General features: G+C 39.8%; 2 protein-coding genes across 2 annotated transcripts in view; one reads left to right on the top strand and one right to left on the bottom strand.

Moving 5' to 3' along the window:
* Window positions 1–2,118: 2,118 nt before the first annotated feature.
* Window positions 2,119–17,262, bottom strand: part of capn5a (calpain 5a) — a 29,187-nt gene continuing 14,043 nt past the window's right edge. Inside the window, exons 4-13 of the mRNA XM_080053719.1 lie at window positions 10,161–10,369; window positions 8,556–8,748; window positions 8,119–8,312; window positions 7,516–7,593; window positions 6,703–6,898; window positions 6,142–6,264; window positions 5,531–5,727; window positions 4,874–4,995; window positions 3,760–3,896; window positions 2,119–3,557 (exon numbers count right to left, since the gene is read on the bottom strand). Coding sequence (XP_079909845.1) covers window positions 3,390–3,557; window positions 3,760–3,896; window positions 4,874–4,995; window positions 5,531–5,727; window positions 6,142–6,264; window positions 6,703–6,898; window positions 7,516–7,593; window positions 8,119–8,312; window positions 8,556–8,748; window positions 10,161–10,369 — 1,617 coding nt within the window. The 3' untranslated portion in view covers window positions 2,119–3,389. The remainder of the gene's footprint in view (window positions 3,558–3,759; window positions 3,897–4,873; window positions 4,996–5,530; window positions 5,728–6,141; window positions 6,265–6,702; window positions 6,899–7,515; window positions 7,594–8,118; window positions 8,313–8,555; window positions 8,749–10,160; window positions 10,370–17,262) is intronic.
* On the top strand, window positions 11,882–15,139 carry ompa (olfactory marker protein a; the record flags this gene model as incomplete). Its single annotated transcript, XM_080053720.1, has 2 exons — window positions 11,882–11,950; window positions 14,708–15,139. The coding sequence occupies 2 exons, from the start codon at window positions 11,882–11,884 to the stop codon at window positions 15,137–15,139; spliced, it is 501 nt and encodes a 166-aa protein (XP_079909846.1).

The raw sequence follows: 17,262 nt of genomic DNA, 5'->3' as shown, positions 1-17,262 counted from the left end.
TGTTTCGGCCTTTCTTTAAAAAGCAAGACCTACAAAATAAGAGCTTTTTTTAAATCTGCCCTACAAAATAAGAGTCTGAGTTAGCATTAGGGGTGTAAATAGCTAGTATATGATATTAGGACAATTCATACGACAACAATATGATATTTGCCAATATCATAAAGTCTGACGCGATATCAATTTGGTTCCATTCAGTGGCCTGTGATAGATAATGAGACAACTCTCACCGGGGAGAGTTTCACTTTGACGGAAACCGTTCAAAATCGATTTCATTTCTTAAACAATGGTCTTTGGATCAGAACAACTTTCTTTTTAATGGTGAGCGCGAGCGAGCATCAGACGAAACAGTGATACACAAGGTTACACACACACACACACACACACACACACACACACACACACACACACACACACACACACACACACACACAGGAACACAAACTGCCCATCAATATTTCAGCATCTAATTACCCCAGCAGAGGTCTAGGACAAAGGTTGTGTGCAGCCATGGCTTAACTGTGTGTGTGTGTGTGTGTGTGTGTGTGTGTGTGTGTGTGTGTGTGTGTGTGTGTGTGTGTGTGTGTGTGTGTGTCTCTCTAAACGTATCAGATTTTTCAACCTGTGGATTAAGACACATTATCAAAACATGAGCAACACAGGGAGAGTAAAAAACATCTTGCAAAATGTTTACAGGAAATACGGTATATGAAAGCAAAGGAGGAATGGAGAAAAGCAGAAATCTTTAGATCAAAGTTTGATTGCTGCTTGAAGTGGGTGTGACATTTTCTGTTGTAGTGTGCAGTATATGTTGTCGGTTTGAGTGAACTAATGTGAGTGTCCTGGGAGCTTTGTAGAGCAGTGCCAATGCCCAGAACACTCCACAGACACATGTATCAGTCTGAACCCAAATCTCTTCCCTGCCTACCGTTAGGCCTGAGGGGATCACCACAGACCCCCCACTAATGGGACAGCAATCGATTATGGGAAACTTTCTAGGGCAACCCAAATAACTTCAGATTTCACTCACATCAGCAGATTGTGGTGAAATATGAATGTTGACATGACTTTGGCTACACCCAGAAAATCATATCGTAACGTAGATTAGAGATAAGAGTTTAAAAGCTTTGTGAGTAAAGGGAGGGACCAGGAGTCAAGCCCTATTACCTGCTGCACAGTAAAACCAGACTCTTTTGAGTTATTTATCATTTGACATTTAAAATTCAATGTGAACTGATTGAAAAAAGGCATAAAAATACAGTAATATTTCAAATGAAAATCTAAATGCCTTTAATGCTTTGAAATGCCTTTGTGTAAATGTAAAGATTGTAATGTACGTAATTGTAAAGCACTTTGAGCTGCATTTCTGAAAGGTGCGACACAAATACAATGTATCATAACATATTATATAAAAACTCACATATTTAATAGGCTATTTAATAAAGACCTGTCATTGGAACCCAGTGCAGAACTACACCAGTCAGACATTCTTTCATATAAACCTGCAGACTCACTGTGTGTCAGTACCTCAGGGTGTTATAAGCTTGTCAAGTCTCCTGGTTCTTCTGGCTCTTTCTCTCCAGAGTAACAGTTTGAGTCACACGTCCTCTTCAGTGGAAAAAGGGATGAAGAAATATATGGAGAAGTCTTTCTTCAGGAGAAAAAGTGTAGAAAAATTGTTAATCCGACAGCAGAAAAAGCTTGAAAATAATGAATGAAACCTTCATATTTCTCCTATCTTCTAAATCAGACCTGTTGTCCTTTTTGTTCCAATATCTTCTCACTTCCCCTGCAGACTTCTAATGTATGAATAATTTTCTTCTTGTGTTCTTTAAGGTTCGCAGAAGGATAAGGAGAGAATGGCTCCCAACCTCTCTCTCTTTCTCTCACTCCCTCTTCCTCCCCTCTCTTTCGGTATATTAACAGTGACACAGTTAGCTGCCCATTCACTGCCACTGATCCATGTTACAGGGAGGTGCAACACAGAGGAGGTTGTAACTAGACACACACACACACACACACACACACACACACACACACACACACACACACACACACACACACACACACACACACACACACGATAAAGTGAAAACTCAACTCAGTATTATGAATGTGATTATCACGTTGCTTTTACTTTATTGCACTTTATTTTTGTTTGATTACAGAAACATTTTCCCAAATGTATTTGATTTTCTTTAAAATTACTTCATGTTTTTATGATTGGCAGAGAGAGACACAATAAAAAGTGGCACTTATAGACTATAGTGTCACTGCATATAGTCAGAAAAGATTGGGAACTCCATAGAAAATACTGAATGGGTGAAACAAAACAAAACATTTATTGACAAGAGAATTACAAATAAGGAACAGTGATAAAGTCATTAAAAACAGATTGTAGCATTCTATCTAAACCATGAACATATTTGTTTATAGCATCTTATAGAAATAAATCTGAAATGTATTGAAAACCCTTTCCCTTCATTTTTGTCATTTAAATAAGCAAAACATTATAAGACACCTCAATATAATGCAGTTAAGTCCAACAGTACTGTAAACCACAGCCTCCGTTATAAACATGTAGTTAAATTAATAACCAAGTTGGGTTGCATTTAGCAGGTGTAGTAACTAGGCCACTGAGGGTGTGTGTGTGCGTGTGTGTGTGCGTGTGTGTGTGTGTGTGTGTGTGTGTGTGTGTGTGTGTAAAACCTTTCAATAAGGCAATTCAAAGTTATTACATACAGTAAGGCATGAGAGGCATGGGATAAGATATGAAAGAAGGGAAAATAATAGATAATACAAGAGTGAATTAAAATAAACAAAGATTTGAAAATATATCAAATAAGACGGTAGAATAAAAGTAGTGGTCCACAGGAAAAAGTTACCCAAATAACTGTAAACTATGGTTATAATGAACCCAGGAAGTTGTCATCTCAGACATATTTTATAGGATATTCAGAAACACCCACTGCCAGTACCGGAAATCCTATCGTAAACAGATATGGTCAAGAGAAGTTTGGGGGACATTTAATGGCTTCAAACTAAAACACAGACCGAGACTTCTGGATGTGTAAACTTATATAAAGTAAACCTAGTAAACAAACCCTTTAAACCCACAATTTGAACCTAAAATTTCCTCTTATAGGTAAACATTAATTCATTGGCAAAGTGGTAATTTGGTAAACTTTAAGCTTTAAAAGGTGGAGTCAACAATTCTGGAAAACGCTTGTTGTCAAAATCAGTGAATATCTCCTCACGATCTGCTACCTGTCAGTACTGTACTGACAGGTATGGATCTTGAGGAGATATTCACTGATTTAGACAACAAGCGTTTTCGACAAAAACTAGCATTCTACAGAATCACTGACTTCCCGTTTCCCCGTGCTTCAGAATCATATATTGGTTAGCACAGAGCTGGACGTTATGGCGATAGTGATGGTTCCGGGGAGGTCGTTGTCACGGCGATCGGTCAGGTGGAGCGTCTGTTGGAACTCGCCCTGTTCCCCCGGTAACTTCAGCTGACCGAGGAACGAGTCAGTCAACACGTTGTGGTTATAAACCTGAAAGACACAGGGAGGGAGCAAGCACTGGTTACACATGCCCATACACACTACACAGACAGAAATACACAAACACACACACATGCACACAGACACAAACACGCGCACATATACACACACAGACAAATGCACACACACACACACGCACGCACAAACAGACACACAAGCAAAGACACATACACAAACACACAGACACACTAACCTCCACACTGATTGGCTGGTTGCTTTTCTTCCTGTAGAACAGCCCCTTGGTGTCGAAGGCCGGGCTGCGTGTGTTGTTGTGGATAGGAGAGCGAACCTTCTCTCCTTCACAACGAATGATCACGTATGGGTCGGATGCTGGAGACACACACACAGACAGACACACACACACAGACACACACACAGACACACACACACACAGTTTCTTGAGTTACTAGAAAATGGAATAAGTCCCTGATAATCATATAAAAATCCTGAATTCAAAGCAATCATTATTGCATTTTGTTTGTTGTTATACCTGAAAAAAAAATTAATTACTGGAAACAAACACCGCTTAAACAGTCTTAGATGTGTGTTGAAATGTCTGCTATCCATTCTGACAATCACTGACATTACAAAGCTTTTGCTGCCATCTGCAGGCACAAAATGACAATGTGAACAAATAAAAATCACCTAAAAAGGTTCAAGGTTCTAACGTAAACTAACATTAAAAAAAATTCATGCCATAGCAGAAACTCACACAACAACTACTTAAACACTGCATAATACGATGAAGCTTAAAGATCTCCTATTATACTACTTTTCTGGTCTTCATTTCTTGTTAAAAACTGCTGTACAGGTAGAGCAACCTGACACGAATCACATCACAAAAAACCATGTAGATTTTCGGGACACTCTTCCTCTCACCCTAGCGAGCACAGCAGTCTGCTCCACACACTGCCTTGAGCTTCATGAGCTCAAGGCAGTGTTCCGGGGGCATGGCCGGAGCTTGCCTGAGCAGCATTACCATACATGGAAACATCCGGGAACGTGACGACATGATACCCGGAAATTTGAACAAGTGAATTCTCGACCGGCTGCCCTAGTGTTTAGTGCTCTGCATAACCACCCCAGACGGTAAGCAGGGAATATGTCTAAATGCATGTACGTAATTATTTGATACACTAGTATGGTTAAACATGACTATAAATCATTATAACAACGCTTATAGGTCATAAAAGTCGAAAAGTATCACAGGTCCTCTTTAAGAAGTTACATTTGATATGAATAACTGTGTTGTCCTCTTGAATCTGCCCTGTTAACTGTCTCAGAGTTCTTATGGTTTGTGTATTTACCTCCGTCAGAGTCTTGTCCTGCGAGTCCGTCCGCCTGCAGAATGTGAACCTGAGTGACCAGAGACGGGTAACCAAACATCCCCGACCAGCACGTCTGAGGAGGCTCATCCACAGTCAACTCCCTACAGGAGAGAGAGAGAGGAGAGAGAGGGAGAGAGAGAGAGACAGAGAGAGACAGAGAGAGAGAGAGAGGGAGAGAGACAGAGAGACAGAGAGAGAGACAGAGAGAGACAGAGAGAGAGGGAGAGACAGAGAGAGAGGGAGAGACAGACAGACAGAGAGAGTAATGTTCATATTACTGTTTCTTGTGTACTATCCAAATACACAACTTTCTGCCTTGTAATATGGCAAAAACTAAAACATTTGTGCTCGTTTTTGTAACAAATATTGAAAGTTTGCGCGTAGGCCAATGTTTTCTTCTATAAACTATTATAGTGTGTTATTGTGTCCCTTCAGTCCTGTGTCCTATACACTCTCATTGCCAGTCACAACCCTTTTCACACAACATGATTTTGACTAGCAGACAGGTCCAGGAATTTATGTCACTTTACATTTTTGGATTTTCCATTTCACAACATCCAACAAGCTGCTGATCAACAAACAGATAATCTACAGAAGCTGAATTCAAACCAAACCAGATTCCCCATGAGTCGCTACCTGCAGTCTGCGGTCACGTCTGTGAAGATGCGCAGCAGGAATTCTCCCTCATGTCCCGGGTCAAAGGTCGTCGGGATGACCACGTAGCGCCCCTCTTTCAGGTCGATTCGTACAAACACAGACCGTGAGTTTATAAAGACGCTTCCACCAACTTTCTGTTGTTTCATATGCATACGGTAGGTCCTGTTTAACTCCACCTAGAGACACAGAGAGAGATGGCACCAAATTTCACTATATTAAAAGGTGCTACGATGAACTTTTAAATATTTCTGAAACTATCTAATTTTTCCTCTGATGATCATAAATTACATGTAACAGCAAACGAGACCATCAGTGAAAAGAATGCTAGTTTTATAGCGTTTTTCTTAATGCCTTTGTCCGGGTATGCTCACCCAGGAACAACAGCTGCCGTAGTAAAAACACTACCACTTTTGTCCAAAGGGGGTGGAAGAATGAACACAAACTGAAAGTTCCTCGGAGCACCTTTAATATACAGTATTTGCCTTTCTTGGGTTCAATAAAGTTGTCTAATCTAATCTAATATTTGTTTAGAGAGTTTAAGTCAGCACACAATCTCTCACACGCACACAGACAGACAGACACACACTGACCCTGTGTATGTCAAAGCCCATAGACAGGTTCTCTCCCTGTCCTCCTCTCAGCGAGGCTCTGCGGTCTTTCTGCTGTAGACTGATCAGCACCTCGTCCTCCGGCTTCTTCACGTCAAACATGAACTGAAACACAGACATAGAGTTAATAATGACTATACACTATTACAAAGGCTGTACTAACACCAAATCTGAAGCCTTAAAGCTATAGTGCGTAACTTTGTCATATAAATGAATGTTGGTTACATTGAAGGCTTTGTGAAATTATTTGACACAAAGTTGCTCAAGCCTATCGGCTCCACAAAACTCTCTCCGTACCTCTCTCTCCCGACAATGGCGCGGGAGCTCAGAAAAACCCAAAGAAGCGCCCAGGAAAAGTTTCAGTTGTTGATTCTACTGCTAAGAAAAAACCTGGACGCACAACAGAAGGTATAAAAGTGCGATCACAGAAGGCTTACCTCATTTTGATGCACAGAAAGTGTTGTTGTAATTACTCAGAATTCCTTATGGGGGTAACATAAGTTACGCACTATAGCTTTAAGAATAAATGACGTAAATCAACACCTGTGGGTTCTGGAGGAAGGAGTGTTTGTTGTTGGCACAGCCCCCGGTGCGGTTGCTAAGCGGGTTGTCGTGGTGACTCCAGGAGCCTTGCATCACTGACTCCTCCCACGTCTTGTGCAGAGACAGGTGGGACGTGTTGATCAGACGACACAGGATCAGGTCTGTGAAGTTATCGAGGAAGTCTTCAAACGTCATCCTGGAAGTAAAACATTCTGGTTAATTAATAACAGCTATTTAGTGTAAAACAATTGATAATTATTATAAAAAGGATGAGGAAGCATTGGAGCCATCACCAGAACCACTTATATTGGTGATGGAAGACCATTGGGACTAACACTGAATATATCTGCCAGGTGAACTTGTATACAACCCCTGTTTTGTTATAAGTTAATGTTTGGTCTATTTACATTGATTATTTTCAATGTTGATATTTATTTTTTTATTTCTTCTCTCTCTTTGATTTGTTTCTGGACTTATTCTACTGATGAATCGACTGGATACATGAAAGCGTATGGATGTAATGACTAGTTGTCAAGGACAATGTCACTTAGTGGAAGATTTTACTGTAAAGGGAGATTTGAAGAATAATCAAAATAAAAAAGTATTTAAAAAAAACACCAAGAGTAAGAAATTATAATTTAGGAAAAAAAAATAAAAAAAAATTTAAGATATCAGATAAATGATCTATTAAAATATCAAACTAACCCTTGAAAAATCGATATTGAATAAATAATGCCAGACAGATGTTTAGTCACATGTAGTTGCCTTGTTTAGCCACCAGGCGGAAACGCTGCACTAAAGACTAAAACTCACCAGAACTCTCCATCATCCTGGACAGTGACTCCAATCTTCTCCCTCTCACTCTTACTGACTTTCTTCCATTCCTCAGAGCTGCAAACAGGAACAAAAGATCAGACATCTTCTTCTTATGACAAAATGTGGATCGCAGATGTGAAATATATGAAGTATAGAGGATATACAGTATGTTAACACCAACACAGATTGTTATTCTAAAACATTTTTTTGCTGTTTTTTGATTTTACAGTATTTGTAAGTATTATGTTCAAATACACATCAATATTGAAATCCTGTGTGTGTGTGTGTGTGTGTGTGTGTGTGTGTGTGTTTACTATGTTCAACACAACGTTACTTCAAACTGCCATGCACACAGAAAGAGCTAATTGTGTCTATTCAAATGTTTGTTTGTGTGACATTGTTCTGATTGCAAAACACATTTAGACTAAAGACTTATAGTTTTGCAATAGATAATTTTATACCTAAATATAATAGATACCTTGTGATGGAGGACAATAATTACTTTCCTTCTTCATATCTTTCTTAGTAAATTTGGACCTCTGGACCTCCCCCCCCCCCCCCCACACACACACACACACACACACACACACACACACACACCTGTCGCTCCAGGGCCCGTTCCACTCTGTTTTGCCCCAGGGGTTCCTCATGCGGATCATGTAAAGTTTCTCTGACTTGAAGAAGGCGAGCAGCCCGGTGCCCAGCCTCACTTTACGGATGTCTGTCACCGCGTAGGCGTGGCCTTTCACCAGACCACAGCCCAGCTTGGCCTCCATGTCCGCTGCACTGGTAGCCTACAATGTCACAGCAAGTTTATTTAGTGTGCTATTATTGTAGTATATTGTATGAAAGAAGACATGTAAAGGAAGGAAGAAGACATGTAATGGAAGCAAAATAGCCAAAAATCTCAAAATTGACCCGACTTAATTCCATAATTCATTCACTGCGTGTTTGAGAATCTAATGTCCTTACCCGTATTAAATGACATACACTTGAGATACTGTATTAGCATATTAGCGCCCAGCCCAAGCCCTTACCTTGATAGAGCCGCTGATGAGGCCTCCTCTGTTGTGAACTTTCAGGACTTTCTCAAACAGCTCGTTTCGTTTTGTTTCGTCTTCTTTGAGTCCGTCTTCCATCAGGTCCATTCCCTCTGACACTCCGCCCGTGAAGTCTACCAGAGCGTCTGCTGTGTTGCCCCCATCCAGAGCCTCATAGCAACCACTCATCCTACACACACAAGAAATAGTTCATAGATACTTGATTGTCATCATATTTTGGCACACACTCACACTTTGATAGGGGATAAAATGATTATATGTTGATGGTCAAAAGTCCAGGTCACTGTGACCTGGCTTATTGTGATCGCAATATCTCAAGAACGATTTGAGGGGATTTCTTAACATTTTGCACAAAGGTTGACTGACTCATAGATGAACTGAATGGAATTTGGCGGTCAAAGTTTACTGGGACCCTACTTATTGTGAGGTTGCAGTGACCTTGTATCATATTGTATTTGTATTTCTAGTTATGTATTGTATTTTACACATTTAAGTGATTTTAAGTCATGTGCCTTGAATTTATTTTCTCTTATGCAGCCAAAGTCAAGCATGGAATTTAAATGTACGTTTAATCTTTTAAAAATGTCATTGTTAAAATAACATAATTGCAGGTTATGAAATTAATGTGTAAATAAGGCTACATTAGGATGTTGATTTTTATTAGTTTGCTCCTTGAGAGTTTCATCTGTTCATCCTAAGCTTGCTACAAGAATCTGGTATGTGACGCGCTAACAGCATTACATCATATTATCAACTGTTGTTTGTGGGAAGAATAAGGTTTATACAAACAGCTGTTGTTGTTCCTGTGACTGAACCTGAGATGAGTCAGAGTTCACCAGGGCGTTCACTGTTTGAGCAGCAATTAGCAAAACACGGCATCACATTTGGCCCACAACCATCCGCCTGCAACACTTAATTTTATCACTTAATAAACTAAGGCTTAGTTTTTAATTTGTTATTACTTATACATTTAACTTTTCTATAAATAGGCCCATACAGTTAAGGAAATAGGTGTACTTTTGTGACAGCCTGACCGTCCAAACGGCATGTCAATATAGGGAGCGGCATTAACTGCTGAGCGTGCAACAGGTCGCTAAAAGATCTCGACGTCACTATATTTTTGGGCAGAAATAAAAAGAACAATTGTAAAGCTTGCAAACACACTGCACTGCTTCACTTTTAAAATGTTATATTTGTAAGTATAATGAAGTTGCTGGTGTAATTCCTTTTAGTTGCATTTCATTAAATGGGTGTTCTACAGTTTTGAACGTGTTTCTCTTCAAGCCACTCTCACTTTCTCTTCCACTCCTCATACTTCCCTGCTATTTAGTGTGACAGAAAAATATCTACATACATCTACAGATATCTAAATATATGTGGTCAAATGCAGCATGCTGAAAAATACCCGGATGCCCTACTACATCCAGTTCTTATTTTTAGTGCAGAAACGAGCATCTCTTTGGTACCGACATATCAGAAACCGGTACCAATTTAGTATTAGTTCTCAATACCTATCCCTACAGAAGACATAATAAATAATAAAACAAACTGAAGCCACACACAGCCAGGGTCAGTCCTTACTTTGCGTAGGCCTTCTCCACCAGCGCGCTCCAGAACTCGTTGCAGTCGTTGGAGTGGCAGTAGAGCAGCTGTCCGTTCACCGTGGGCAGCTGGTCGTCCACCACCACGTCCACCCACTCTCCAAACCGCCAGAACCGGAAGTGGAAGATCCCCGCGTACGAGTCCGGTTTGGCTTCATCCCACTCCTGGTCCTTCACGTCTGGAATCACCTGGAGAAACACATCAGCTGGGTTATCATCCGGGTTAAAGGTGAAGTCAGTGATTCTGGAGAATGCGTGTTGTCAGAAATGTTTTTGTCAAAATCAGTGAATATCTCCTCATTGTCTGCTATCTGTCAGTACTGTGTGTGCGCTATGAAAAAAAGTCAAGCGTTAATACAAAGCAGAGGCTCTGTAAACGGGCATGTTGCTATCTAAGGTGGCCCCCTTTGTATACATACACATTTAAAGAGCCTAGGCTGTGTATTAACAGCTTCTTCTTTTTTTCAACACAAACAGTACGGATAGGTATCGGAGCTATTCACTGATTTTGACAAAAAGTGATTTTGACAACAAGCATTCTCCTGAATAGCTGACTCCACCTTAAACTTGGGAACTTGAGATGCGTTACCTTTTCTTTACTTTTTTGGAACATACTAAAAAACTCAGAAACATACAGCCGTCACAGATGTTTGTCAGTTCCTAAAAAGTTATTAAACATCAAGTTATCCAGTCGTTTCCCCTTAATTAACCATCAGCTATAATTAACGGGAGCCACTGAGGACTCATCCACCCTTATCCTGAGTTAAGATCCCTACTGACACACACACACACACACACACACACACACACACACACACACACACACACACACACACACACACACACACACACACACACACACACACACACACACACACACACACACACACACACACACACACACACACACACACACACACACACACACACACACACACACACACACACACACACACACACACACACACACACACACACACACACACACACACACTCTCTAACAAGTCCTCAGTGAAGTGTGTGATATGTGATATAAATAAATAACCGTTCCATTGAGCCAGGACCGTTTGCGCTCCCAGAAGCCCTCAGGAAACTCCCAGAGTTCCCTCTTGTACGTCACCGGCTCCTCCTGTTGCCTAGCGCCCTCACACATCACCCACCTCCTCAACACCTTAACACAAAACCTAAGAGTATTTCATGTTCAGACAATTCAAAACCTTATTGAACCCGTATTACAAGATAAATTATTCTCCTGCTAACAGAAACACGGCAAGTTTATGTATAATACAAATTTGATTAAGAAAATCTCTGAAAAAAAGGATTGAAATTAGTAAAACATGGTTTAAATGCACGAAAAGAAAATAATTATTTGGACTGATGTTGTTTTTCTCATTGATTTTTATCTACCAGTGCTGTCCCCATACCCTCACTCTCATTTTATTCGGCCAATCAATGCACCCTAACCAAACTACCCCGGGGGCAAAGTGAGTGATGGAAAGAGTTTGAAAGGGGAGGGGATGGAGAGAGAGAGAGAGAGAGAGAGAGAGAGAGAGAGAGAGAGAGAGAGAGAGAGAGAGAGAGAGAGAGAGAGGATGATTCATAAACTCTAGCACGTCTAGTTATCTATCTACCACAGCATCCATCCAGAACAGGCAGACCTTCCCATCTCTTTAACCCAGGATTATCACCTCGAAGTCGGACATGGACGAAGCCAAATCTCTCTCCAACACAATGGTGCTGGCGTTCAAAGAAGACACTGCACTGACAGAGGTGAGGCTCTCACTTTGACATGACAACAACTTTGCAACTACAGCTACGTGACAGTGACTAAAAAGTGTATTATCACACTGTGTATTTTTAGATTTATAATATATAATTTGATGTTGAAATATTTATTTATAAAAGCTAATTTGATTTATTAACTTTGGATATTGGAGGGGTTTTACATAGTACCAAATTTAAAACAAATTTAAAACTTTTTCAATCAATTTCCAAATGTCAATTAAATTCAACAAGGTTTTTTTGGGTCAAGGAAAACAACAGTTAACATTGCCAAGAAATCTGTCAATACAAAAACTAATATGAAATAAAAATAAATAAATAAATTCTAATGGAAAAAAAAAACTGAATGGACGGACACAGCAAAATTAGAAATGTTGCCATTATAATAAAATATCCACAGGTTTTTATTAATTTTTAAAAAATCCAATATATCGCCTGGTTCATAACATGCCTTTGGCGTAACGATCAATAAGTTTACCCATCAGAAGAGTTAAAATACTGACTACTGGCTACTGGCACGCTGCCTAAAAAACTATTTTCTTTCTGTCCGATGTAAGCGACCGTAGAGGTCAACAGCTCATGAGCTTCTGTGACTGAGATCAAATGTAAATGTATTTCTTTATGCTGAGAGGAAATGTGAGGTCAGAGCTGCAACGATTAGTCGACTAATCAATGAGTAAATCGAAAGGAAAGTGAATCAGCAATTATTTTGATCATTGCACACTTTGATCTTGTTCACTCTCAAAATAGAACAGCTCCTCTTTTAAATAACAATTGCACATACTCCTCTGAATCCTTACTAATAATATTTAATTGTAAATATTCCATTTATATCCAAAACACTCTGTTCCCAGCAGGCTGTAAAGAGGACACACTTTTAGGGCTGTAATCAGGTTTCATGAAGATGCTGGATTTACATGTTTGTGATCTTCAGCAAGAAAGCAGCATGCACTTGTGTGTGATAGACTTAACTACACCTTATACAAGATAGTCAACAATGTGCATTTAATACACTAGACTAGTAGATCCCACAGTCAAGGTAAAAGCATGGGACGAAAACAGGGAGGTTCTAAGAAAGCTCTGACTAGGACATTAGATGACAAGGTGTGTTTAAAAATCAATCAAGAAATTTACATTATGGAGAAACAAACATTTTCTATAAGAGTGCAATCAGAAAAAAGTAAGGGATTGAGGTCAAAATGAGTGTTATATTAGGTCACGTCGACTAGACTTGCTTTAATTTCTTTGCTAAATCGCCATTTTAACTGAACTACTAAGGAGACAGTGTTGTTTTAAAGCAGTGGTTCTCAAAGTGCGGCCCGGCCGCGGAAGCATATCTGGCGGCCCGCGGCCCGCATTGAATTATGAATAATTAAAAAAAAATATATATATATAATTTTTTTTTTTTTTTTTTTTTAAATTGAAACGCACGGAGGGGATGCGTCCCCCGTAACAGTAGAAACAGTACAGGGGTCGAAACACTTAAATATCCCTCCTAATTGTTTGTATTCATTCCCCACTTATTAAACTTGCGAAGTTCGGCTGGCCTCTGTCTCTCGTTGCAGACGGCTGGTCAGCCTCCCGCAGTGCAGCAGGCAGTGTAGTGGTCCCAATGTAAGTTGTTAGATAGTGAGCTTGTCAAGCCCAATACGATGCACTTTCTCACATTCAAGGTGAATTAGATTAGGTCAAGTGTCTAAGGATGGATGCTAACATTATCTGGTTTCTAACTCTTTTGCCTAAAGTTTAGCTAACAAACTAACGTTAGCTAGCTGCTGATAGCCATGGAACTATCTGCCTAGTTGACTGCTGATAGCCCACCCTGTTTATTTCCAATGTATAGTGTCATAATAGTTAACACTGCTGCTGCATCATGAGTAGTGAGTCCTACAAAAAACACTCCAAAAGGTGATACGTTTTCAATGTGTAGAAAGTTTTGAACAATAAAGTAGAATAAATATTTGAATGCAATACAGAATGCCTCAGTGCCTTGATTTATATTCCATTAGATGTGTGTCAATGGGAGCTAGTTGTCTTTTCCTTAACATTTCCACCATAAATAAATACAGAAGACACAAATTACTGCATAAAAATTAACCAAAATGCACAAAATGAAGTGTTCGAACCTCAAATTTTTCTGGGGGACAACCCCCAGACCCCCGCTTTTAATGTGTGTTCCCCAATGTTGAAATGAGACCTAGCCCTTCATTTATTACTTTAAATGTGTTAATTACACAGTATTGGATGCTGACCAATACATGTAAACTGTAAAGACGCAAAGACGCTGGTCATTGAAATTATTTCAGTTTTATAATTTTTTTTCCTTCGGCGGCCCTCGGTCCAATGTTGGGTTCCTAAATTGGCCCTCAGCTATCAAAAGTTTGAGAACCCCTGTTTTAAAGATTCATGAATAAATGCGTATGTGACATGTTTTGTTCAGATTTAGAGGTTGAGAGTTGATTAAGAAAAAATTAAAGGGAGAACAATAGATGGAAGGAAAGAGTAACGGCTTGATGCAATTGATGGTGTGATGTTTGTTTCATTATGTATACATGTGAAGAATTGAATGTACTTAATTGTCTTTTGACTCCTGAACTATGTATGTATTCCTGATAAAAAAGAAAGAAAGAAAACAGGGAGGTCCAAGTCAAATGTAATGTCTCGTGGTCCTTAAACTCTTATAATGATTCGGTTCTAAATAGGGTTCATTTATTTTTTCTCTTCCTATCTGTATCCCCTCTCCAGATGATGCGTATGCGCGTGTCATCGCTGCAACGTTCCGGTCAGAAGCGTCAGGAGGGCGAGCGTTTGCTTCTGCCCCACGAGTGGGTCTACCGCCTGGACTTCAGCTCACAGGAGCTCACCTTCTCCCGCTGGCGTTTCTCTCTCTCGGGCCACGGCCGCGTCACAGTAACGGGCATTTCCCAACTCTGGACGCCCGACCTGACGCACCTGATGACGCGTCAGCTGCTCGAGCCAATCGGAACGTTTTGGCGTAACCAGGACGACCCCGAGGATTCCAAGCTGAAGTACTTGGAGGCGGACATGCAGGAGTTTGGGGAGCGGATCGCAGAGCTGGCCAAGGTCAGAAAGGTCATGTACTTTCTGATCGCGTGTAAGGACGGAGCAGAGGCAGCCAACCTACGCTGCTCGGTCGAGTTCACACCACAGAAATGACTTTAACTGTTTTGCTGGTAGAATATTGTTGTTAGAATACTGGAGCATTCCAATGTTTTTAAAAAATCTAAGAAATTCATCAGCTTTTTTCCTGAACAACTTTTAAAAGGTGGACTATGTAACTTTGGATGGGGGAGAGAAGTGAACACTTTCTAAGCTAAGGTATGTTCTCATTAATGAATAAACAAACGTTCTTAACAGGGAAATTGGATCCCTGGAACAATGTTTGAAGTTAGAAAGCTTCCTGAAAAGTTACTGTTTCACTCTTGTTTACAGCAGCAGGGCACACAGTTTGCTTCCAGGTGCCTCGAAATAATTTTCTTTGGATTTATAATGATATAATTAGTCAATATCTAAAAATGACATATAGAGAAAATACATTTTGTAAAGTAACTGCAGGCTCTGCGTATGTAAACAAATCCTCCTCCCCTGAAACTGCATAGTACACCTTTAATTGTCATGTCATTCGTTTGTAAGTATTTGTGCAGTAACAAGATTGTTGTTCCAGTTCGTTGTGTACAAAACTTAAATTCATCTGCTGAAGCTCATTCGTTCACATTCTAGCACAAAGAGAAAACTTTTAAAGTTAGGTCAAAAGCCAAGTCTAAACATTATAAGCACTTATTGCAAACAAGCATTAAAGAGATCCTATTATACTACTTTTCTGGTCTTCATTTCTTGTTAAAAACTGCTATAGAGCAACCTGACACGAATCACAAAAAACTATGTAGATTTTCGGGACACTTCCTCTTACCCTAGCGAGCACAGCAGTCTCTCTCTACACACTGCTTTGAGCTTCTCCGCCCCTCCCCCCCTGCTGCAAACCCCACTCCGTTGTGATTGGTTACCTTCCTTCCAGGAGCGGGATATTTTCAGGAAGGTGGGGGCATGCAGCCGGAGCTTGCCTGAGCAGTAGCATTACCATACATGGAAACATGACAGAAACGACCCGAGCGTGACAGAAACTATCCGGAAATTTGAACGAGTTAGGCTCGACCGGCTGCCATAGTGTTTAGTGCTCTGCATAGCCACCCCAGACGGTCAGCAGGGAATACGTCGAAATGCATGTACGTAATTATTTGATACTCTAGTATGGTTAAACATGACTATAAATCATTATAACAACGTTTATAGGTCATAAAAGTCTAAAAGTATCATAGGTCCTCTTTAAAGATGCAGTGTGTAGAATGTGTTGGTGTTGGTAGAAATGGAATATAACATTCATTAGTATGTTTACATTAGTGTATTATTGCTTGAAAATAAAAGTTGTTTTTTTATTACCTTAGAATAAGCCTTTTATACTGTATCTACATAGGAGCGGGGTGCTGAGGCCGCCAAGTTTCAACAGTAGCACAGAACGGACAAATTTAAAGATATGCTCCTGTTGGAAGACAAAGAAGTAGTACAACATTTTTAATTGGTAGAAATGTGATCATTCATAAAAATATATTTAGTGGTGTTGAAACTGCAAATTTAAAAAAAAATTAAGTAAAAATGGATTAAAATGTTTTATGAGATCGTCTCATTTTGAATATGAACTAACAATCAAAATATTCCTCTTGTATATAAATCATGTCTTTCCTGATCAGCTGAATATTGTGATACTGTGTGTTACGAATGACTTGTTATTTGATTCGTTACTGTTTTTGTTGTTGTATATGTTTGTGAATCTTTTCTTCGCTAGCAAAACAAACAAGTGAACGGAATATCAAATATCGCATGACTGTCGGCCTGACACAAAACACAGAGATCAATGGAGCGACATCTATTAAATATCGACTGAAAGCTGCTGTGTGTGTGCGTGTGTTTTCATTGGTTTCTATTGGTGTCAGAGGCGTAGGTTTCCTTTCAACATTGATATGGACACAGTCTGTGATTCTGGAGAACGTTTGTCAGATTTTTTTTATGTCAAAATCAGTGAATATATCCTCACGATCCGCTACCTCTACTTGCTCTGTGCTCTCTAGAAAAAAAATCCAATGTTAATACACAGCTCTGGCTCACGGCTACAGACAGGTAGTGGATCATAAGGAGATATTCACTGATTTTGAGAATCAGTGATTTTGGTTGTCTTTCATATTTTGTTAAAGGAAACAAATTTACCTCTTATATGTAAATGTTAA

The sequence above is a fragment of the Ammodytes marinus genome (genome assembly GCF_949987685.1).
Source record: "Ammodytes marinus genome assembly, chromosome: 3".
Taxonomy (NCBI): domain Eukaryota; kingdom Metazoa; phylum Chordata; class Actinopteri; order Uranoscopiformes; family Ammodytidae; genus Ammodytes; species Ammodytes marinus.
Note: the sequence above shows the minus strand (reverse complement) of the source record. Positions and strands in the feature narration are given on the sequence as shown.